This window comes from Asterias rubens, chromosome 17 (assembly GCF_902459465.1).
Source record: "Asterias rubens chromosome 17, eAstRub1.3, whole genome shotgun sequence".
NCBI classification, from domain to species: Eukaryota; Metazoa; Echinodermata; class Asteroidea; order Forcipulatida; family Asteriidae; genus Asterias; species Asterias rubens.
In genome coordinates, this window is record NC_047078.1 from 3,607,787 (window position 1) to 3,633,920 (window position 26,134).

Sequence of the window (26,134 nt, forward strand, 5' to 3'; positions counted from 1 at the left end):
ATCAAATGCATTAGTAAGCAACCACTGTTCATTTTTATAAAAGACAAAAACCTGAAAGCCCCTAAATTTATTGAGAGAACATATACATGGAAGGATGACAACACCAATTTAAGGTCTCTGTTAGTTTAGTTAGCATTAATTTGTTGTTATCTTAATGAATTTGAACCATTTTAGTTCATTTCTTACAAAATCTGCTCCTTTGACATCGAAACATTATATATTACAAATGTCTGCAGTTTTCGTCCACAACACTTCTTTATTTTTGTAGTTAACGCAATTTAAACCTATTATTCATATGAAAGGTTATTGAATATTAATGAAAATTATAAAATTAATATAATAATTGGTTAGTGGGATCGGCAATGGATATTTCTCTTCGAATCATCACACAATAATCTTTGTTTAAAATCCAAACCAATAACTTTCGTGTTATTGGATATTTCAAGCCGTAGCGGGTGCGCACCTTCAGCTAATAAAGACTCCATGCTATTTGAAGAGACTTTCGGCGCACGTGGTTTCAAAGAAATACACGTTTTTAATTATTATGATGTTGAATTCATTTCATTTTGTTAGTACCTGAATGAAATCGGTAGAGTTTTCAGGGCACACAGTGAAGGACGTTGGATAACAAGACCATGAAGACAAGAAACGCAATCTGATGACAGACCCATCATTCTCCCCTATCTCTCGGTCCGCGAAACACGATCCAACCAACCCTTCCTGTCCTAAAAGACCGAACATCCCATCTTCATCCACCGTGCGCGTGCCTCGTCAAGACGGGGCAGCTCACGTCTCAACGCGGTCGCTCTCTTACAACCCGGTAACTGAATCCTCTCGTACAAATCGTAACTTTTTTTTTTTCAACCTCAAACTCAAAACCCCTCTCCTTTCAATCAGATGCCTGTCACTGGACACGATCCGAAAACGTGGGGGAACAAAAATCATATACTAGACGAATTTCAGATTCTATTAATTTTTGTGAGGGCTGGCGGAAATGTTGACCCTATGCGCACTTCCATGCAGTTGTCGATCAGACTATCGCAGTTTACGACAAAACTTATTTGTTCAGTTTTTCCCCTTCGTTTGTTTTTGTCTAGCGTTTTATCTTTCGTGAACACAAATTACATTCTTGCACTTTTTGTTTTGTGTTTATACAAATTATATTTAACACATCAGAAGAAAGCATCATTCATCGCTCACATTCTTTGTTCCTTTTGGAAGACACGTCTTAATTGATTCATTTTATTCAAAGACAACAATTCCTACTGTTTGAGATTATTCTACAACTGCGTCTACTTTGTTTCATTTTTGTTTTCTTCTTCGACCAGGGAGTTTTTTTTTTGCACCGTTGTATAAATACCTCCAGGCGTTATTGTTGTGTCCTTTGTGTCCCTTACATTTGGGGTATAACACAAAATCGTTAGGTTTGCCACATGAGGAGAAATTCGATACTATGGAAATACAAAATTAATAAAGTTATTGTTAATTTAGCAGAATTCGATGGCTATTGGTCTTTAAATTCGCGTTTAAAGCTCATTCAAAACAGCACGCACGCTCCAACAGAGAAAAATACAACGAAAGGACATCCAACTTTTGCGATCCTTGTCTTTTGTGTCTGCTTTTATGTAAAATAACAAAACCATAGACCGTGCTGAATCTTCTCTACCAGCCTGCTCTATGATTTGTTGTTTCGTTTCCTGTTAAAACACGTCAATTCATAGGGATCGTTTAATGAAACACTTCAACACGGAGGGAGTGCGCAGAATCTCACTTGGGGAAAATTCTTTTTAGTGTGAGCGCAAAACTCTTGTCATTGTTTGTATAAAATCAAGAAACTTCCAGCTTCACTGGGAATTGTGCAGAAACTTTTGTGGAAAGTTTATGTGGGAAAAAGCCTGGTTGATTTTTAAACCAACAGGCGTTTTTTTTTCTTCGAGATAACCTACCAAAGATTGTAACACTTAGCTTGGGTCAAATATCAAGGTATGACCTAATTTGGTAACAGAAAAAATCCACCGAATATGTGAGCCTATATCAAAAACTAGTTGGAACTATTTTGCAAACAGGAAAAAACACCGAAGATGTAATATTTAGTTGGGTAAAAAAAAAAGTAGTTGGACCTAATTCGCTATTGGAACTTTAGTTTAGGTCAAAGACCCAATACGCCTTCTAAAAGCTATTCGTAGTAAAGCTGTCGCATAAAACTATTGCAGGATCAGCTTATGTGCAATTGAAACCGTCTTCATCAGACCACACTATCTTAAGGAGTAAACTAACAAAGCAGTGATGTGCACTTAAAATAATAGTACATCAAGGATTGTTTGATGCAATGGATAAAAAGTACACCACTATTTATAGATTATGATAAATGATTAAAAGGCTAACTGTTGATCCATCATAAATCAGGGGCGCCAGTCGTAAATTCCCAGTCTCAATGGAAAGTACTGATTCAAAAGCAATTTTCATAATAATTATCCCATTATCATTCCGCCACGCATGAAGGATAGGGGGAGTGTAGTTCATTTTACATGACCCATTATAAGCTAAGTTATGCTAGGTAATAAAACCATTACTCGTGGTGGTCGAAAGAGTGAGGGGCTAAAGTGTAAGCCGGCAAACCAGTCATTCTGCAATTATGTTCTAGATGTATCATTATTGTTTAGAGTAGGAACCTCATCATGAACATCAGCCCCGCAGAAAGGACATGACAGAAGACAAAAGAAGAAGAGCCCCCCCCCCCCCCCCCCCAAATAAAAAAAAAATAAATAAATAAATAAATAAAATAAAATGCGGCGCTGACCATTACGGGTAATGGAGGCAAAAGTGTAAGCCAACCAAACCAGTAATTATACAATATGCCCAAGCTTTTAACATTATTGTTCTCATCATAATAATCGGCGATGCAGAAAGTATATGACCGAAGCAAGAAAGAAGGAAGAAAAAAAAATTGAAAAAAAAAAAAAAAAAAAAAAAAAAAAACAGCACCGCGGCGCTGCGAGAGAGCCTGGTCCGCTTTGGGTGTAAAGTCACTCCTCGCCCCGGGCAAATCGGCCGGTTAACTCGGCTATGAGATGGCAAGTCGGCGGTGCTAGATGCTACTCGTGCCGTAACTCAACCTGGTCGAGTGGCCACTACAGTCCCGCTGCCTCTCCATGCGTGAGGCACTTGACGCCAATATTGCCGTTGGTCTGGGCCGTACAGGGCGAAGCATTTGTAGAAGGCTGGGTGACTCACACACATTTGCATTATCTACAGGAGTCCCAAATTATTCGTCTGCCAACCCGCCCGCCATCATAAAAAAGCTTAAATTCACCGAGAAATTATTGTTGATATTTATTTGCATACAGTCCTACATTCATCCATACTGTCCTCGCCATCATAAAGCTAAAATTCCTTGAGAGTTGATATTAATTTTGACTCTACACAGTCCCGTATTTGTCTATACAGTCCAAATAAAATAAAAGCTAAAATTCCCAGAGAAGTGATTGTTGATATTCATTTGCATTTACTGTCCTTATTTGTCTGTACTGTACCCGCCATAACAAAAACCTAACACTCCCAGAGAGTTGATATTTATTTGCATATATTATACAGTCTCGTAGTCGTCTATACCACCAGTCCCCGCCATAACAATAAGCTAAAAATCTCTGAGACATGATTGTTGTTGTTCGTTTGCATCTACAGTCCTTACTCGTCTATACACTATACCCGCCATAATGAAAAAGCTAAACTTCACAGATGTGAGTTTTTTTAGTTCGTTTTCACATGGCTGTGGTTTGCCGACATTACTCCTGCTTTTTGGCATTCCATCCACGAGCAATTTATATTAAAATAACTCAAAAACGTAATTTTGATATTTGTTTCGTCTTGTTTTACATTTCTGCTCGTTAACAAAGATTTGTTTGAATTCAGTAATAATACCACCAATGTTAAGTGTCACACACACACACACCCCCACACACAGTAATTGTGCATCGCTTGGAGATAAGATTGGTTTCGCATAAATTTGACAATAATGCACGCGGTATCTGGGCTATACAAACATTTCATCCCAAGGGATTGATCTTTGTTTTCTTATTAATTTTCTTCTGCTGTTATTTAATAAGATAGAAAGCAACCTTAAAGTCGCTTTGTGTAAATGCAGCCCGATTCAATTTTGTTTTTCTTCAAAAGAAATTACAGTTTTTAATATCAAGGAATATTAGTGCAAATTCGCAATTTCATAAAGCCGCTTAAGCAACAAATAATTGTTTCTCACAACGATCTGCTAAGCACATAGGCAGGGGTCCAGTCACATTGTACACATGGCAATGTATGTTGGCCTGTAACCTTGTGATGGTAAGCATAACTACAGTGCTTACCTACGTTTTGTCATTGGTGATTAAGCCCTGTTTTTTAACGAATCACTCATTACAATGTAAGACCATTGTTTTACACAAATGATTTTATTATTACTGCTATTTGAATCTGAAATGCTTTTGACATTGACATTGTAGTTCTTATAAACAACAATTAGTAGCAGAACCGCAATTATGCTTCCAACGGAACTTAGGATACATGTGAAGCACTGACCCAACCGTTCATTTATCTAATATATTTTCACAAGTTGAGATTGAGTAAACTGCGTTGTGCTGAAGTGCTCCCAACTAGCAATTCCAGATTAATTAAAACGACCGCTTCAAAATGAGTAAAAATAAACCCTTTGGGTTATACAGTTTGTTTTCAGTTTTATCCGCCACAATGGCAAGAATCCACTGTGCTGAAATCCTACATATTAAAAAACAAAATTCACCCAGCTCCAGCAACTAATATTAAACCAAAAAATATTGTATAAGTTCTCCGGAAAATCATTCAGTAGGTTATTGCAAAGCGAACAATTGTGTGGGTTTATTGCAGCGTGCTGCCGACCCACACCCGAGGCCTCCCTGTTTGTCGCTTGGCAAACATCTTAAACTAACCGGCCGTGATTCCGTCGTACACGGCCTTTCCTTCCTCGGTTGCCGACAAAAAGTGTTCCCTGAGTTTTGAAGATATTTTCCTATTTTTCCTTGTCTGTAAATGCGACTCGCTTCCCGTGAGCAAACCCGCTGCGTGAGGATGTTGGCTTTTTCGTTGCCCGTACCGGTTTGTGTCTAGTAATTATTAACACGGTGCACGCACGCTTTTAAAAATCTTTGATTAAACTTGTGTTTGTTTTCTACATGAACGTCATCAGTGAAACGTTGTCATTTCAAGCGGTTTATCACTCACTCTGTATGCAATTTAACTGTTCTCGTACAATGTTTGAGTTATGCGAGACGCAACAAACACACAAGCCTTTAACCGTTTGAAAGGGCAACCCACAAAATGCACCCACAAAAAGGCCGCGCCCGTCGGGGAAGACTCTGCTAGGGTCAAAACGTCAGGTAATTTACTTCGTTTTGAATTCATACCATAGGTCGTGTTAGTAAGCAACTTGCAACAGCCAACACTTTTTGTTTTGATACTTGATACAGGGAAAGTTTCTTTAAGAACAACCGAGACGTTCCATCAACCACACTGACTTCACAAACCAGCAACTTTCGATGTCCAATGCAAGATACATCGCGACTTGTTGGGATAATAATCTTTCAGTCATCATCTGGACATTTATGTCGTAAAATAACAATTTCAATATTTTCTTTAATGATCGCGTTAGCTCCTTGATCTTAAATCGAACTTTAACTGACTTCAACCTCCCGAATTTATTCCCGATGCACAAGTTAGACAGACACAAATCAATGGCAAACAGGAAAAACAAAAGCAAGACAAAGGAAAACAATGCAATGAAAACAAAATTAATGAAGTGTAATTACCTGGGTTGGCAAGCGTCCTGCTGGTTGGACCAAAGACTTGGTAAGGATCTGGAAACATAGAATAAGAGCGTAGTTGTTTACAGTTGAATCCCATTTCACCGAAAACGGAAACTCAAACACTGGTTGAGATTTGACGAAAATTACAAAATCTCCCAACGTCTCTTGAACAAGAGTAACTTCTCTTTACAATGGATGTACGTAACTACCACCCGGCAGTAATGAGTTACGACAAAGAGAAACCATTGACTCTAAATTTGCGAACGTAACTTGTAACTTGACTGGTATTTTGAAAGTGTCCACTACCCACAGTTGTTTAAATGCCACCAGTTTCTACCACACGTGCTCTCGTGACCAGTCGTTTCGGTTATACTATAGGTGGTGTTTGAGCAATGAGAACAATTTTAACCCCAAATTCCCACTGCCCCCCCTAATTGTTTGCTGTGTGGATAGGGATTAGAACACTAATCCCTTTTCTTTTTTTAAACTTGAAGAGAAAAAAGTAATCCACTTAAAAACAGGCCCCGTTCCCGAAGGTGTTGTGCTGGGAAACAAAAGCTCGTGCCACGCGCCTGGTGTCCGAAGTGACCCACGTGCCAAAAAGTGGGTTTAGACCCATGGCTTAAAAACCCGTCTTGGAAAATGAAAGCAAATATTTGTCTTGTGGTCTCTGAGGGATTGTGGAGATGGGCGAGAGAAAGAGAGAGAATACACGAAACAAAGACTAATCGATCTGTGTTACATGGATGTTGGATCGTAGATGGTGGGGGATTTGGACTGGACGTGGAGGCAGAAGAGAGGACGGGTGGGAGAAAGTGACAAACGGAGCAATTTGTTTCGGCTTAGGAAGAGATAAGTGATTTCTTTTGAACAAATAATTTGGTGGTGATAGCCTGGGAGCTTGATGAGAAATACGTTAACAATGGCATTGAAGGATTGTGAGCTGATGAAAGGAATTGTTGGTGGTTTTGTGGTGTTGGGGTGAAGATAATGCTTTTGGGAAACAATGCTTGGGTTTTGTAGGCCACGGGCAGAGACTACGGGGGGTTTCACACGACAGAGGACAGAATAAGTTCAGGTCAGTAAAATGGCACCTACATGTATGATGGTCAGACTACCATCAATCACATCTTGCATTAAGTGGCTTGTTGCAAATCCATTTTGAATGTAACTTTGCATGTGTTTCTCATTTTTCCCTTTACATTGCTATTCAGGTAATATTTTTTGTTTAACCTTTACTGCACAGTATCGCCGAGAAAGGTTGGAACGTGAATGACTTTTTGAACTTTCGATTTTGATGTGAACAAAGCCCGAATGTAAAAAACGACGTCATTGTCAAATAGAATGTCATGCATCTGACCAATTCGCACTGGTGTACTTTCTATTTCATTGACGACAACTTAAGAATTAATTATCTAAAAAAAAAAAAAAAAAAACACTAAGGCTGGGTTGCCTTGCCTCGTAGGATAAATGGCTGTATGCCAAAGTATGATAGTGAATTGTACAAGTACCCGATATTTTTTTTAAAGCGTGTTCGCAAAGCAGATAAGAGGTATCGAGACGGCGAGCTGCCCTGTTAGCGAGGCTGCTTCTTTCAAACAAAAACCTCGTTTGAAAACAAGACTGGCACTTGGTTTTAGTCTATTTTCTACCTACATGGTTTTAGGAACCAAACCCCCGAATTTGTTTCAGCATCAAATCGGCCTCCATCCTTTTCTTTGACTGTATTAACCTTAGTTCGATAAAATGCATTCTGTAATGCTGTGTTTTTAACAGTATAAAATGTGAAATGAATTAATTAATGCCACTTAAATGTGAAACTTGGCAGTGAAGAGACTTTGTAATGCACGTCATCCATTGTCCATTTGTTTTCCCCTTTTTTAAAAGTCCGCACCGGCTTAATGCCAGTCTGTTTATGAAGCACAAAGGGAACAAAGTCGCTGTTCGGAAGGATTTGGTTTTTAAAAGTGGATTATGAGAAGTAGAAGAAGAAGAAGAAGAAGAAGAAGAAGACGAAGAAGAAGAAGACGACGAAGAAGAAGAAGAAAAAGAAGGCAAAAAAAAGAAGCCAGTCCAGGGCCGACCAGGGTTAACCAGGTGTAGATAATAACGTAACGCTTAATACGCGTGAATAAAACACAAAACCGCATGAAAAAAAAACTGCGAGTCTGTGGGACGACTCTGACCACTCGCCGTAGAACTTGAGGCATTAGTGGGATACTGAGCGTCTGCATTAAAAGGGTTTGCGCGCCAGCACTTAACCCGCTATATGGCACACACAGAGACAGGCGACTCTCGCTGGCACAATGTGCTCTTGTGTTGTTGGTGTTTCTGAACTCCATTAGTGACCTTTGAAATCAATTTGCGAGGAGTTTGGGGTGAGGATGAGCGAGTGGGGAAGCTGAGAGGGGATTGTAGAAAGGGGGGGGGGGGATTCAGACAGTCAGCTTGGAGACAGTAAGGATGAGTGGATTGATGGGAAAGAAAGGGAGTTGGAACTTGGATGAATGGAAAAAAATTGCAACCCTAAATAGTCAGGAGGAAGGCATGAGGTAGAAGAAGAAGAAGAAGAAAATAGAAAGGAAAATGAAACATCGATAAAGATTTTCTTGGTACGTCGAAACGCAAGACCACTATTTTTGCATGTACACCATAGATCTTTTTGGTTGTTGGCAAGCAGTGAGCAATAAAAAAAAATTAAAAAAACGGTAAACAAAAACAAAAACCACTATGAACATACAGACTTTCGATTGTGAGCACCTACTCTGCAACTTTGGTAGAGGTATTTTTGTTTTACAATTTATCAGTAAATATTTCGGGTACCGATATTATTAGAACGCAGCTATTTCAACTTAATATCCAAATAGTTACAGAAAAGGCTTAGCAAGACCTTTTGTTTACAGAACGAAATATTTTGTATCAAAGACCTTGCTTTCAAAACGGTGATTGTACGAGTTATCAAAACGCGTATTGTTTGACTTCGGAAAAAAAAGGCCAACTGCCATGTTGGCAAGAAGAAGTGAGGTCATTCTTTGAATCACAATTTCACAAGTAAAAAAATAATCATTGTAGGTGGGTATTCTAATCACCTGGTGTATTAAAAACTGCAAGAATTTCATTAAAAACCACGGCATTGTTCATGTATCATTTACATCGCATAGAGTGTTGGTTATATTACCAGCAACCGCAATGTGGGGCACACAGGGTGCGTCAATGAGCTAGCTAGTTTCTAGAGAGACGCAGCAGTTTTTTTCTCTTCTCTCCACTGTGCGGCAAACCACGCGGAGGAAATTAAATGGAAGGAAGGAAGGACGGAAAGAGTGGAAATAAGAATACTGATAATCAATATAGGACACGGGAGAACACCGGGGGAAGGGTTGTCACAAAGAGAGTCGACCAATGGGGGAGGGGGGAGGGAAGCCAGCGCAAGGGTACTAATGGCCATACAAAACTGAAGTTTTGTTTCTCGGGCAAGGTGGCCTCTTTTTGAAATAGAAGTGGCATCAGATGACACGGGAGAACACCGAGGGAAGGGTTGTCATAAAGAGAGGGGGAGGGGGCAAGAGTCGAATAACGGGGAGGGGTAGTTGAATCCAGCGGAAGGGTGCTTTTTGCCATACAAAACTAAATTTTTGATTCTCGGGCAAGGTGGCCTCTAAATACAATATCAGGGGCAATAGATGACACGGGAGAACACCGGCGGGGAAAGGTTGCAACCAAGAGAGGAGGAAAGAAATGGGGAGGGAGTAGGTGGACTCTTGTTTAACATTACCTGGTCTGATCTGTGTGGTGGGCTCAATACCAGGCTTCGGGACTGATGTCGTTGTCTGAGTAAAACCTGCACAAGGTGACAAGAAAAAAAAAGTTACATAAGTTCCTTTTATTAATGTGATAAGGGGTTATAATTCGGCACAATGAGTCTCAACTGGTAACTAGTCACCGAAAAGACAAGTTTGTTTTTAGTTCCTTGAGAAAGTACGCAGAGAGAAACGCACGTCTGGGTAAAAATTGTACAAGATGACAAGAACAAAATGTCATGTTAATGCCGGGGGAAGGGTATATATTATTGTGGCACGATGAGTCTCAATAGGTAACTCGTCATCGAACAACTTATTAGGGTTGTTTCAACTCATTGGGATCGGTGCAGAGACACACGTAAGCTTGAATACGTAAGTCGACACCAATCATTCCACTATTGACTCAAAACTCCCGTGTAATTCAAATAAAAGAGGGATGCAGTATAATTTGCAGGGATGCCTCAGCATTTCCCCTCTTGGTTTCCGCAACTAACTTTTGTTCTTTTTATTTTCCTTTTTTCAATTCCCACATGGAATATCTATGACAACTCCTGGCAATTGATTGAGCGAACAAAAAAGCACGAACAACACACGCACAAGTTGAATCCCGCAAGCCATTTTAGACTTGAGTTTCAGCGAGCACAAAAAAAAACCGTACAATTGTCACGCAGAAGTGAGGGGCAGAAAAAGTCACCCCGCGTGGCGCCACACTCCGCAAGGGGTCCCGCGAGTTCTGGGGTAAATAATAAAGACTGAATAAAGACTGAATAAAACAAAACAGACAGAGAGAGAGAGAACTCTACACATTATGATGGAGTGAAAATTTCGAGACAAATGCCTTGGACATGGAGGTTGTTAAGTGGCCGGCTTTTACGCTCCCGTAAAGGAAGTGATAATAGCCAACGTACAGGAAGCCCTACTCTCTGAGGAGCGCATCTTAACGACAGACCACGAGAGCGCATTTACTGCGTCAGCGCCCACGAATAACTCTTAAATCCGCGCTGAGATTTTGTTTTCAGACACTCGCTCCCCGCTCCTCTCCACTCTCTGTACCGTGTTCCCCGTCAACCAAGCGGTTGTGATTCTAAGGGAATCCTCTGCCTATACTACGGATCACCCATCTGCATCAGAACACCGGCTGGGGAGAGCAGGCGGCCATGAAAAATTCACGACGGCAAAATGCTGCAGTTTTGTTAAAATCCCGTGGGAGTGCTAGCTGATTATTGCTCGTATGTCAGCGCGCATCATCGCGGATTGGCCACGTATAAGACTCAATGTGCGTCTCTCTGGTATTTTTATCGACATGTTTTTTTTTCTCTTTTTTTTTCGACAGAACGGATATCAACAACGTCTTGAATTGTACGGTACAATTACAGGGCAAAGATCCCATTATGATAAAAACTTACTGGTTAAGGGAATTTAACGAAACCATATTTAACACAATCTTTTCGTAAGTACTTTCGAACACAGGCCGAATTGGGGATTGATTAACCTTGATTTATTTAAGCAAAATTGAATTCGAACAAAATTAAACATGGTTATTTCTTAATAAGCAGGTAAGTTTGTGGCAACACCACATTACGGTATTTTAACGCAACTTAATGTATTGATAAAATGCCTAGTTCAGAATTATAAGCCTTTATAACAATTATTTGTAGGTGTACCGTCCTCACTTTATCGAACACACTTCACTGTAGAGTATCACGAGAAGAGAGTCGGCAAGTGCCGTAGTGCGCAGAGAGGTTCTGCTGCGGAATGAGTGTCAACTTTAACTTCGAAGAGGAGGTGCATGGCTCTGTAAATAGCTGCTTGGTTGGTTTATTCTCGACGTTTCAATTACCCTGATTTTGTTGTCGTCAGGAGACATGAATGGCCAGAGAGGTACCCGGTATCCGAAACGTTGCAAATGTACCACTGAGCTCTTGTCAGAGCAGATCTCCACGAGGTTTAAAAACGAGAGACCATCATATGTTGCCCCAAAGATTAAACTTATGTTATTGTAATCTGTCGTTGTTGGATCGAAATTAGGTTATGCCTTTGTTTTCTAAAAATGTTCATGACAGGAAATTAATAAACCATTCTACATGACACAAGGGAAACGATTGTTGACACAAAACCCACAAACAACAAGCGGGACCCGTCTATAATTATTTCCTTTGCGGAAACTCGCCCAGTATTTTCAAAACCAAACCCCGGTTTGAACGCCACCGGTACTGCCGTCTCGAACCCGGGGATCGACAGAACCTGAGTACAAGGTCATGAATATCATCCACATGAGGAAAATTATCTAACTGGAAGAAAAATCAGAAAAAAAAAAAAAAAAAAAAAAAAAAACAGGCACCAGATGTTCCACGAGATAAACAAAACAAAAGACAACCCATTCCAATACCCCCTGCATGGAAACTAGCCTATGTACAGGGTGACAGAAAAAACAGCCCCAAAAGACGAAAAGACAAATTAATCCATTCCAATAGCTCACTGGATACTATGCATTAAACAGGAAGACATTGGGGGAGGGGAGGGAGGGCATCAGATGTTCCTTCCTGGAAAACAAACCAAACCCAAGTTCCAACAGCTCCCTGGATACTACGTTTTTAAAAAGGACGACAGCTAAAAAGCACAACAAAAAAGGGCCTCAGATGCCACTTCATAGATAAAATACAAAAACCCAAACCCATTCAAATAGCTACATAAATACTTTTTTTTTAAAGGACACAAATAAATGGGGGGGGGGGGGAAAGAGCCTCAGATGTTTCTCCCTAGAAAACAAAAAACTAAAACCAAACCCATTCAAATAGCTCCCTGCAGGATACTATGTATTTAAAAAAGGAAAAAGGAAAAAAGAACGAGAAAAAAGGGCATCAGATGTTCCACAATAGCTCCCTCGATACTATGTATTTAAAAAGGGAAGACAAGGGGGAAAGGCCCAGCACTGTCATGCACGTTTGACTGGTTAAGCCGTGGTGTTAGGGGTCCCTTGGTGATTTTTATTGGGGGATATTAGCTGTGGATGAGAAGTTAAATACACTGGAGACGACCGTGAGTGGTGAGACCACGACATGAGCTTAAACCACGGGCACAGATGGTCAAAGCTTTTAGGGAAGGGACGAGATTTTTTTTTCTTCTCAGGTTTTGTTTTTCGAGAATGTTAAGAGTGTGTCTTTTATACATCGCTGTACACGCTGACTAGTGTTGAGTTCCGACTCTCCTCCTCAATTGTTGTTTATACAATAAATACAAAAATATTAACAGTAATAATATGAGACCTAAGGTTGTGCATGGTTGAAAATATTAAGGTTTGCGGTGCACTATGTAAAATATCTTTGGTGAGTAATGGTAGCTCTGAGAAAAACCAGTTTTCTTGTTTTTGAACCGGCTTTTTTAAGAGCCACTACTTACTCAATAATAAAATGTATTAATAAATAAAATAAATACACAAGGTACTATTTTGATCCTATTTTCGATCAATCAACGTGAACGTGTATGTCTACAAAGCCCCAATTCGAAGGGGAAATTTCTTTAAGAGACCGAGTGAAATTTCTTTACAAACGATCCTGCTACAGTGCTGTTTAGAACTTCGTGTATTCTTATTTATTTGCGATAATAGTAAAGGAAAAATTGTAAAATCTTCATTCCAGGATCACTGCGCCCAGGCACTCCTGTATACTCATGGAGTATTGTTTTCATTTTCTCATGAAGACGATCAGAGTGCATTGATCGAAACGTCGAGACCAAACCTGCTCTTTTCAGAGCCAAAACTCTCTTATTAGAGAGTCAATACATGGTTGTACCCGCAAGTTTTCTATTGTTAAGCATTCTTTTTATGCCCCCAAACATAAAAATTTTTTGTTAAAAAAAGAAAAGAAAAAAAAAACTCGAAGCCTCAAGGAAGGTGAAAAAGCTTCCGATCCATTGGCATTCTCTCCCGTCAGTGCGCACGCGCAAGCTAGGCGAACGGCAGGAGTAGAATACAAGTAAAATGAAAACAAGATCCGCCAATGGCGATGGATCGATTCTTTCAGCGGAAGACTATAGAGTGAAAGCAATATTATAGGAATTCGCTCGTCGTGAACTTGGTATTTTACCTTGACCACGGCGAATTTACTTTCATTAGGTTCTCTTGATATGCCTGCCTTTGATAAACTCGCTAAAGAAAATAAAGCATGGCTATTTTTTTTCTCTGACAGGGAACATGAAGCGACGTTATCAGCATAAGGAACGGCATTTGTTTGCCATTGCTGTTGTCGTTGTTTTTTTTTTTCTTTGTTTTTTTTCTTTATATAATTAAAATGTTTGTTTTCTTCAAAACTAACAGCATGGTAGTTTTCGGTTGTGGATACAAACAAATGGATATCAAACCCCTATAGCTTCTTTCTAATTCACAATAGTCATCCATCCCATTCTGTTCATTAGTTTAGTTTATCACCTTTACTGCACAACTATTAAAATACATCGTGGTGCGAAATAAAGAAACAAAATGCAAACGCAGCCCCTCTAAATGGGGATCCTTGAACAAACAAACATCAGAATAATGTCATTCTCAGACCATTTTGTATTGAAATTGTAGAATAGCTTCATTGAAAAGGGCAGCGAACTTAGGAGCAAATTATAGTTAAGTTTAAACAATAAATGAGTGATTTCGCCCCATCAGGAACTCCACTCACAATACGTTGGAAATCTCCTGACCCGAACCTCTCCACAACAACCTACGAGTGGCCGTTACGGAACGCTGACACCTCACCTCGTTCATCAACGCCACTATGGATGATATCTCCAAATAAATACAGTCCTATATTCCTAAAACATAAGCTCTAACTACTACCATCACTCAACATATCCCAATTGGGCATGCATTTCAGCACCATCATAGTCAAAAATCAGGCCAAAAAGTCATTCCCAATTTACTTTAAAAGGAAAAACACACATGATGAGTTTGTAGAGCATTTTCAGCGCGCTTTATTTCCCGCTTTTTTTTTTTGACAGGGCTGCTATCTTGCGTGCTCGCAGCACTCCAGCGCTGTTCTTATCGCGTCTGTTTAGCAAACATTGCCATATTTATTAGTCAAATATGGATACCTTATGGAGGAAGGATGGATGGGACAGTAATACTGAACAGCTGTTTCAATGTAATATGCAAGCATAAGAGGTGATTTAGTCCTCTGTGCCTACATGTAGAGAAGGGGAAAGACAACACTAGCGGCACTTCAGTGTTACGAGGTCTGTCCGTAATCCACATATGGACCGGTATTTAAATATGAGATCGGTGAACGTCTGATAATGAATGGCGTGAAACAAAGACAATTCATTGAAGAAGTGTCACCCTATATTTATAAAACCATCGTTACATATCATATGTAGCTCAGTATTCTCACTTGGTGTATCCCAACCTAAGCTAAAAACAAAACGAACATCTATGAAATTTTTTACTTAATTAATAATTGGTCATCAAATTTGAAGTAAAAATATAAGAAAAAACAGTGCCCCTTTTTGCACAATTTGTGTGCTTACAGATGCCTAAAAAGGGGCTTCAGGCCCGAAGACTTTTATTAGGAAAATTATTTTCATTCGAAGTACATTTTTGTGTGTTTATTTTCACTCAACATCTCTATAATAGTGATATCGTTTCCTTCTCGTTTTTGTATTCGTTTTAAATAATATAAAAACGAGCAAAACAGCAAGTCTCTGACCTCGTCAAACTGACGTCATCTTAGAGTAGGCCTACCTGTATAATTAAGTGGTGGTCCGTTTAATTATTGAAATGAAGAAGAAGAAGAAAACAATTTACGAAATTTTGTTTTGGGGTTTTGTATGTTGGAATGAAGTAACCACAAACGACTCCGCGAAGGAATTCCCCCAGCGCGCAGTCCAAGCCACAGACCCGCCGATGAATCGGCTCCGTCACCCCGGTCGCTTGCAACCATCTGCCCGCTGTCGCCTCGTGTTTACACGGACTTCCCAGTGATTTGTACCGATAACGTTATATCGGTCACTTTATACTCAATCGATCTTTATGGATCTACGAGTTAGGGATTGTTCCGAGATGGCTAGTGTGTATATAAACTCAGGAAGTTGAAGCTGTAATTAACTCATGAACATATGGATAACTGCTGCTGCTGCTGGCATGATCCTTTATAAATATATTTATTTTCACCCGAACTTTCGCATGAGATGTTGATGATCGTACACACATTTCTCAAAACTGAAACTTCCTTTTTCATCTTCCATTGGATTATTAGCTACTACAGTGATTAAGTTCGCTTTTCTGAGAGTTGTTGGCTTCATCACAACCAGATCGAAATGAAATGTGAAAAAAGTCAACTTATTTAAAGACAGTGGACACTATTGGTAATTGTCAAAGACCAGCCTTCTCACTTGGTGTGTCTCAAAATATGCATCCTACGATATAATTAATTGATGTTCATTCAGGGCCTTCGTAAAGTGTTGCTGTTTGAAACAGCTACGATACATTGTGTGTACAATCAGTTTTGTCTTGTGCTTTACTATGAGGCTGTGGCTTGGTGTGAAATCTTCATCTCTTAATTAACTGTTATGCAACTCTTCCTCAAACACAAAACATTGATCACCCTGGGAAAACAAAGAGCCGTTTTGGAATCTCAAAACACATACACACAATAAGATCTATGTATAGAATGCAAGGCTGTAGGATCAGTCTACGGAGCGACAATCAACGCAAAGAGTCGTGATAATATGCAAATCAACAGAGCAAAGATTGAATATTAAAGGCAGTGTATTGATAATTGTCAAAGACTAGTCTTCACAGTTGGTGAACCTCAACATATGCAAAAAATAACAAACCTGTGAAAATTTGAGCTCAATAGGTCATCGAAATTACGAGATAATAATGAAAGAAGAAAACACCCTTGTCACACGAAGTTGTGTGCGTTTAGATGGTTGATTTCGAGACCTCAAATTCTAAAATTTGAGGTCTCGAAATCAAACTCGTGGAAAACTACTTCTTTCTCGAAAACTATGACACTTCAGAGGGAGCCGTTTCTCACAATGTTTTATACCACCAACCTCTCCCCATTACTCGTCACCAAGAAAGGTTTTATGCTAGTAATTATTTTTAGTAATTACCAATAGTGTCCACTGCCTTTAAAGATGGGAGCCGAGCTCTTTGAGTACGATCGCTTAAATCTTCTCAATCACACAATTCCTTTTCAACATGATTGATAAAAACCGACGTTCGGTATAGTATGGTCGCATCCACAACACACGTCACTGATGCTTAAAGGCATTGCTTATACATTCTGCTGTAGAACCGTTTGGCTGTTTTAAGTATATACGTGTATTTGTATACAATTTTTTTTTTTGATATTACCAAAACTCCGGAACGAATAATATTCATACCTTATCCGAAAATGAATACAGAGTCTGGGAAGCGTTACCTGTACACGCTTCGCCTGATTTTTGGGATAACTAATTATCTTTTCCTAAACCGTAGTAGAAATGTTTCTTTAAAAATGCAAAAGCTGGTGAACTTAGTACCACATAAATTGTGTATTGGCATTCAGAGTCAACATCAAACATATTATACAGACTCTTTAATGCTCGCTGCCCTACCCCTACCCCTTAGCTCTTATTCCTATAGAAAGCTAATGGAATTATCTACTCCATACGTCACTAATGCTTAATGCTTGCTTCCCTATCCATACCACTACATCCCTCCTAATGCTCGCGTCCCCCGCTCCCCCCCCCCCACTCCCCCACTCACTCCTCCTATTCATATAGTACTGGGAGTTTAAACTCTGTACGTCACTGATGGTTAGGGCTCGCTTCCATACCATAACCCTACCTTCACTCTTAACGCTCAGTTCCCTACCCCTACCCCCCCCTCCCCCAACTCTTATCCATATAGTACTGGAAGTATCAACTCCATCCAGCATCCGGCGTGTGCCACGAGACGACGATGAGAGAGTGGGGGAAATCGCGCTCTCTTAACGGGGTAGGTTGTCCCCTTGCAACCCGCTAAGGTACTTGAACACCCCGCTGCAAGTGGCTAGGTAGTTATATACTAAGACCGCTCGGAAGTTGGGGCAAGATGGCGGAAAGCTGCTGCGCACCGTCAATACTTGACCCTTTAGAGAGACGAGCGAATGAATAATTTCTTTTGAGAGATTTTATTTCTTTCTTTTCTTGAAATGTGTCCTGAGTTTGTCTCTGCTAGCGACGAAGGCTTCTAATGGAATATTATTAGAGCATGTCAAAGTACAGGCTTAGTTTGTTAGAGCGTGGCGGACTCGAGGAAAAAGGCTAGAGCGGCTAGAAAATATCAAGTCTAGCCGAAGGAAACAAATACGATAAAATAGGGAGAAAATCTAAATGAAGAATGCTCAAAGAGAAGTGCATGAAAGGTGACTCAAACTTGAGCCTTTTATCCTCAAAATATAAACAGACAGAAGAAGAACAAGTAGGCTAACTCGCATTACCAAAGCTATAAAAGCTAACAAATCGTGCCCAATGAATATAATAAATGAATAAATAAATAAATAAATAAATAAATAAATAAATAAATAAATAAATAAATAAATAAATAAATAAATAAATAAATAAATAAATAAATAATTAAATACAAATCTGTAAACTTGTACTCTATATTTAAGACTGAAATGCTTCCTGAATATGACTATCGTTCAAAAAAAGGATGTTGGCTTCAAACCGATTAATTCAGCTAATTTATTATTATTATAATTGTCTGTTGCCATTAGCCCTGCAGCAATCATAGTAATGTTTAACTGCGGATGAAAATTTTAAAAGCTGTAGAAAAAAATACTGAACGCTGTAAAAAAACAAAAACAATATATATATATATATATATATATATACTAAACACTGTACACAAAATTACTTAACTTGTGTACTGTAACGATTACAGCTTATTAACTACTAACACACAGACGTAGGGCAAGGACCAAACGCATGGACTCTTAATTGCTCTATTATGCTATTTGATTGAGCTGTGGTGAGGAGGGGTGGGGGTGATGGACGTGGGGGGGGGGGGGGGGTGACAGCCATGAATTGTGTGCCCATTCGTTGGTCCAAGCCAGCTCAGGGTCCATCACGGCGAATCTAGAATCGTCCTAATTAGATGACTGCTAAATGCGTTTTGAGCCCACAGCAGTTTTCTGTTTTGTTAAATATCAGATTTCAATTTTTTTTACAATTACGGAGAGGGATTGATTTCTTGGGGAAGGATTTTAGCAAAAATCTACTAAGAGGGAGCGAGGATGTTATCTAAACACCCAATTCGAAATAGCGTCCCAAGTGAGTATTGACAAATATTCACTTATTTTTCTGTTGTGTTTTTTCTGTCAACCTAAAATTGACTGATGTCGTAACCGTATCTCGTTTTCATACACACCTAGCAAACCATCTATAAAACAAACAATGCCAACATCATTTCCCAAGCATCTAAATTCGGTTCATCCACAAAATTTCAGATTGAAAATAATTAACTGTCATTTCATTAACCAACCCTTTATCTTGTCTTCAAGTAGTTGCTGAAGTCTAGAATTTCACTGCACAGTCTTGCATGGTCATTAAACGTTGGCTATTGACGCCTTCGTTATTAAAATCACCGAGCTCCGTTTGTTTTCTCCTTTATTACCAAATAGCAGTCAAGCAAGAAGAGATCTGAACAGCTCTAATTAAGACGACCTTTTGAAATGAAAGACGGTGACGTAATACCAAAAAAGGACTATGCATATTATTCCACTCGCTTTTCTATCAGGTCCGATCGACGCTTACTTTAAAGGTAATTATTAGTCATTTCTTGACAGCAAGAGGGAACACGGGGAATGAAGAGAAGCATGGAGGTTCGATCCAATAAAGGACAAGGGCATATTCATCCAAAACAAAATGTGATTCACTCAGATTGATCATAGAACATGAAGGAGACAATGTCAAAGTCAAGTGGGCGGGGCTAAGGCTGGGGGAATCTCAATGCCGAGATTTATAATAATAATAATAATAATATTTATTCGGGCAATCACATTTACAAGCACATGTACATACATTAAAAATACTTAAGAAAACAAAGTAAAACAACAGGTGGGTGCCCAGGAGAGCATAAAAGCCAAAAGGCGTATGTCTCCTAAAACCCTAAAAATACATTAAGGCAAGAGGGGGCATATAAAAAAGCACAGAAGATAATACAAAACACTAAACAATTTAAAAAGGCAAACAAGCATAGACATACACAGATAAACACATTTTGTAAATTCCATTCCAGTCTGAGTTCAGTCAGAAATAATGTCAGCATGTTTTCCTTTTTGTTTGCAATGGGTTTGGCTTAATGTTCTGGAGGGGCGGGCTGAATATTGCAAAGACACTCACAGTTGATGAGGTTTTGCTAAATGTTGCTGCTTATTTCAAATAAGTACAGGGGAGTTTTTAAAAATAATTACATGGAAATTTCTAGGTTGTGGCAAATCAGGCAAATGTTGACAGTCACTACTAAGTAAAACAATGACACAAAATAAAGTGGACATCTAATTTATCCATTCCCAAATGCATGCACAATTCTCTACACCCCCCCCCCCCATTCAGTCGACAGAGTCAGAAATTATCATTGTTACAGTACTGGTTTTGGCTTAATGCTCTGGGGCAGGCTAGATATTGCAAAGACACCTATACAGTGGATGAGGTTTTGCCAAATGTTTTTGTTTATTTTGAGCAAGGACTAGGACACTGCATTGATTGTGGATACTAGATCAGAAAAATGCCGGCAGCTACTACTGATTTAAAACCACAATGCATAAACGCATGACGATCTAACTCATGAAGCTGTGCTGTTAGCTCACATTAGCATGCAAATTTAGCCCCCCCCCCCTGTAAAATTGACATCGGCAGGAATCAACATTGGTAAGGAACACGACAAGTGACTACAGTCCAGAAGTTATGACAGCCTAGTCACTATTATGTTTTTGTTTAATAAAGACCTATAGACGTCCACAAAGCGTCTTTGCATTGAGATATGGGGAGATAAGATAGCAAGAGCAACCCTAAATGAAAAATCAGACTGAAACCAAAACCTGTGCATAATATTGACAAGAGCTTCCGTGTCAACTACGAGCGAATCTAACACTCAGGATCACTTTCAGATTCGATAGAAGTAGCTTAATGAAATCAGTCTCTATGTGGAAATATAGAAGGGCATCGCTCATTGGTTCAATAGAAGTAGCTTAATGAAATCAGCTCTGTGTGGAAATATAGAAGAGCATCGCTAATTGGTTCAATAGAGAAAACCACATGACATTTCTTCGTGAAAATAAAGGAGAGCAATGCCCATTGGTTCAAAAGAGAAAGGCTAATGACAATCCCCTCTTCGTGAGAATAAAGAAGAGCAATGCCCATTGGTTCAAAAGAGAAAGGCTAATGACAATCCCCTCTTCAAGAGAATAAAGAAGAGCACCACCCATTGGTTCAAAAGAGAAAGGCTAATGACAATCCCCTCTTCGTGAGAATAAAGGAGAGCAATGCCCATTGGTTCAAAAGAGAAAGGCTAATGACAATCCCCTCTTCAAGAGAATAAAGAAGAGCAATGCCCATTGGTTCAAAAGAGAAAGGCTAATGACAATCCCCTCTTCGTGAGAATAAAGAAGAGCAATGCCCATTGGTTCAAAAGAGAAAGGCTAATGACAATCCCCTCTTCAAGAGAATAAAGAAGAGCAATGCCCATTGGTTCAAAAGAGAAAGGCTAATGACAATCCCCTCTTCGTGAGAATAAAGAAGAGCAATGCCCATTGGTTCAAAAGAGAAAGGCTAATGACAATCCCCTCTTCGTGAGAATAAAGAAGAGCAATGCCCATTGGTTCAAAAGAGAAAGGCTAATGACAATCTCATCTTCGTGAAAATAAAGAAGAGCAATGCCCATTGGTCCATTAACACCATGTGACTCACTACCATGTATTTTGTTGTTACTACTATAGTACTTGATGTACAGTTACTGCTGTTTCCTTCGGACATAATTTTGAGGTTGTACATTTTTAAAGCCTAATGAAACCCCCTCTTTGTGGCAATAAAGAAGAGCAACGCCCATTGGTACATCAACACCATGGGACTCACAACCAGGCATTTTGGTTCTACATTTATCATGATTTGTGCGTATTGTTATCGCTGGGTGTGTTTTTGTTTTTCTAAGAATGTTTGCAAACCTGCTTGGAGGTTGTTAATTTAATGATCAGGAGTTACCAATACACCGATGTGTGTTAGCACTGTATACTCAGTACTTTCCCCGACTCCTGTGAAAAAAAAAATCACAGGCATATTACTCGGCTGGGATTCGAACCCACGACCCTTGGAATTATAGAGCAGTGTCTTACCAACTAGATTATCCGGTAGCTAGAGGCAGTTCGAATCCTATGCTTTGGCACCGGGTACCGCAACGATATATAATTATATGTTAAATTTGCATCGGGGATAAAGAATACTTATTTAGTTCTGACTTGATAATTGATATAATTTACAACGAGATACCTGTCTGTTTATGCGGGTGATTTAACCGGGAGAGCAGTATGAAGCGCTATGATTTAATAATTGTATTATAGTTTGGATAATCCGAAGCCTCTCAATAATTTAAAGTATCCTGAACGTCACATTAGCTTCGTCATGTGGAAATATGAAGTCGATTGGCGTACGAGGAATTGAGCTTGTCCAACGGATTAGAAAACTACTGTGATGGGCAGGATTTGCTTAGAAGGCTTAATTTCAAATACTGGTTGGAAAGTATTTGAACACGAATAATAAAGGCTCTACATTAACCTAACATTACTTAATGTCATATTGAAAAATTAACACATTTTGTACACCGACCCTACAAGTCCAATGATGATTAGTTTTGTTTTGCCCGCTGATTAGTAATGATGCGATGATTCCAGTTTCATTGTTTATTTAAAGGCAGTGGACACTATTGGTAATTACTCAAAAATAATTATTAGCATAAAACATTACTTAGTAACGAGTATTGGGGAGAGGTTGATAGTATAAAACATTGTGAGAAACGGCTCCCTCTGAAGTAACGTAGTTTTCGAGAAAGAGGTAATTTTCCACGAATTTGATTTCGAGACCTCAGATTAAGAATTAGAGGTCTCGAAATCAAGCATCTGAAAGCACACAACTTATGTAACAAAGGTGTTTTTTCTGTCATTGTTCTCTAGCAAATTGTGTTCAAATTTTCACAGGTTTGTTATTTTGTACATAATGCAAGTGAGACGACTGGTCTTTGACAATTACCAAACGTGTCCAGTGTCTTTAAAGACATATCAAGCTTCAATGGAGTTGGATTTATACGAAGAACACATAATTGGTGTAAAAAATATCGCATATTGTATTATGCGTTAAGATTTGCATTTTTTATGAGGTTTTAAGCACGTTTTGAAATAAGGATAATTTTTTCTCAACAATCTAGTAGAGGATTTGCTAATTGTTAAAACATTTATTAAGAGACAAATTGTGTTCTCTGATGACTTAAACCGACAATGAATTTCAATAATTTTAGTCTTTTGTAAACCGGTTATTGGTTTGTAATTATAAATTAACAAGGGGTTATGAACGTAAATATAAAAACAGCTAACCAACAGCTAACTGAAATACGAACGTGCCAGCCACTAAATAGCAACAATATTGAGCCTAGTATTAACAATCGGGAGCGATAGTTCGTAGAGAACGAAGGCAATGTCCCAAGTAAAAAAAAAATTATAATAATGCCCCGACTACTAAATCTAGCAACAACATTTGGGCAAAACAGCGATGAGTGTTCGTTCGTTAACTAAGAAGACAATGTCACAGGTAACAATTCAAATCACATGGCAAATATTCCAATTCCCTTACAGCAGAGGAGTCAACATTCGTTGACAGTTTTAGAACTCTGTAAACTTTACCATCTTGATATATTTAAAATAGGGTGCTAAGATTGTGTCGACCACTTAATATAGCAACCAAAGTTGAACCAGGACTTAACGACAAGAAAAGGTCATTCTTCGAGAAAGAAGACAGTGTCACAAGTAACAATTAAAATAACACGGAAAATATTGTTTATCCCCACGGCAGAACGGCCATTATCAATTAATAATTTATTTAACTTGTCAATCTTTCAAAAAGAAAAAAAAAAGGTTGTTTCAAGACTTACCCTTTGACGATGACGACACAGGCACCGATGTCGCCCAGCTATTCTGCCTCCCCCTCACCAGTGACTCGGCACACGATGGCTCTACAATAAACATCGAAAGAAAATAGAGTTGGCATTTAGCGTCGTCCGTAGTTACAACAAAAATAAGAAAATAAAATCACAATCCAAGGGAGCGAAGACAAACGCCTTCTGCGGCTAAGTCCGAACGGGGAAGAAGTGGCGAGCGGCACGGTCTGAGATGCCGTGCGCCGCTCGCTCAAGAGCCCCATTGCACCGCGGTAAATAAACGAGCGGGGGAAAAGGGAACCCTTCAGATGCATGGAGTTGTAGACATCCTTCCTTCCTTCCTTCCTTCCTCAATCTCAATCTACGATGGCGAGGACGAGATAAGTGGCAGGGAGAACTCCTCCCGCTAAAAATAAAAACCCCAGTTAATTGCCGGGTAGTCAATTAATCGGGGGTGAGGTTTGTTTATAGTTGTGTTTGACTTGGCTAAGAATGAAATTAGCAACAATAATAATGTGTGGAATTACCCGTTAGAAACATCTGAGCGGATGTGTCGTAGTGATGTGGGTAGGAATGGTGATGACCTGGCGACCACCGCTTCCCACCTATTTTGTCCGCCAGTGCAGCGAATTTCTCTCGCTGCAGCTCCACAATTGCGACTTTTTTAACGACCTACACCGGTAATTTCCAGACAAGATCCTGACTTTCTAAAAGCCACAGCAACACACACGGCAGCGTTTTTAAAAACAAAACCCAACTCGTTGACTTTTAATACACGTGCATATGAACACGCAGTAGCTGTTCAGACGACGTGGTTGGAGAAAACGCGCCAAAATTAGAAGTGGAAATTTCGTTGGTAGCAACAACACACGGGTAGCAGACGACATCCAGTGCTCACGACACGCACACAGCAACCATCACCACCACGGTCCGACTGTGATTTATCAAATATTTTGCTTGGGATTCATTGTTAGTGATTTGTTTTTGGTGGGCCTGTACTACGGAGACGATAAGGGTGAAAAAAAAGAGGAGTGAGAAATAAAGCCCGAGCTTCGTTTGCCTATAGTCAGTGATGTGACGGGTTATGGCCTGGCGGCCTAGCAACAACAGTGAGCTCTTATTGGTTTGTTGGCCTTAATGGCTGTGAAGAGCGCGTAAGTCGCATGAATAGCGATGAGAGTAAGGGCCAATCAAGTGTCTCTATCACGGGCAATGAAACCAGCGGGTGAAAAAAAAATGAGATGGATGGAGAGCTATGAGAGAGAGACTGGGCGAAGGGTACTTGCAGTGCTCTTGCGCTCCAGGCATGCATTAGAGAAAACTCCAACCCGAATCAGTGGTCAAGTCAGCGATCTTGTTGGGCCGCGTGCGAGGCACTTTTCCCCCGTGCCTCTTGTGATGTTAATCGGTGTAGTCTCAATCACCGGTGTAGTCCGGCCTTTCGTTTTTTCCCCAGTTTTTTTTATCCTCTAGTTTTTATCTAATATAGTCACAAGTCCCTCCTCCAAGCAAGTGAAGGATGCAGTCAGACAGCATTGGTAGTCATCAGAGTGTGGGATATAGCTATGGTATCAGTTCACCAACGTGGAAGACCAACGTCCGGAGAACCCCGTCCCAATTGGGATGCGGGCGACCGTGAGGAAATCACAAACAGCCCGGTGAGAAGAGAAGGGAGATTGCCCCCGGTCCTTGGTCATTTTGACGGCACGTGTAACTACGCCGGTACGGAAGGGGTACTGCCTCCCCTCCAAAAATGTCATACGATCAATCAATAAATAAAATAAAATCACAATGGCGATCTTTTGTAGGCATTATGATATGACCTTATGACTTGTGTCAACTGAAATATGACGGCTCGTTCCCAACGCTTGTGCTAAATGCAGGCCTGCGTGCAATGAAATATCATCTTGAAGACTGTATGTGCACTCAAATGACTCTTATAAAAAATAGAATAAAATAATGAGTTTTTATTCGATGGAGTATATTATAAAGTGGTAACTAATTCGGTCTCAAAATTCATCACTGCAATAACCTATCTTTCTGAAAGTTTGTATATACTCAGCGCCTTGAGTACCTTGTTTGGTAGATACGTGCGCTATATAAGACTTCGTTATTATTATTATTATTACATTTTTGAGTGTTTATGTACTATACAGTAAAATTAATATTATTTCCTAAGCCGGTCTTTACGTTATTGTTGTTATGTTTTCGTCTGGATTTTTTTGGAAAACCTCTAAAAAAATACATCGTTTGTAATAAGAAAAAGGGAATATTTTGTCAGTTGTGAAAACAATAATAAGGACAATAATGTCATCAAGGGTTCAAAACAAACCCCTGTAATCAATAACGAA

The 26,134-nt window shown here is 39.5% G+C and overlaps 1 protein-coding gene across 2 annotated transcripts in view; it reads right to left on the reverse strand.

Moving 5' to 3' along the window:
• Positions 1–24,894, reverse strand: part of LOC117301402 (transcriptional regulator ERG homolog) — a 32,691-nt gene extending 7,797 nt beyond the window's left edge. For both annotated transcript variants that reach the window (XM_033785367.1, XM_033785366.1), the window contains exons 1-4: positions 24,311–24,894; positions 23,778–23,858; positions 9,604–9,669; positions 5,835–5,882 (exon numbers count right to left, since the gene is read on the reverse strand). In XM_033785367.1, coding sequence (XP_033641258.1) covers positions 5,835–5,882; positions 9,604–9,669; positions 23,778–23,858; positions 24,311–24,323 — 208 coding nt within the window. In that variant the 5' untranslated portion in view covers positions 24,324–24,894. The remainder of the gene's footprint in view (positions 1–5,834; positions 5,883–9,603; positions 9,670–23,777; positions 23,859–24,310) is intronic.
• Between the last annotated feature and the right edge of the window lie 1,240 nt (positions 24,895–26,134).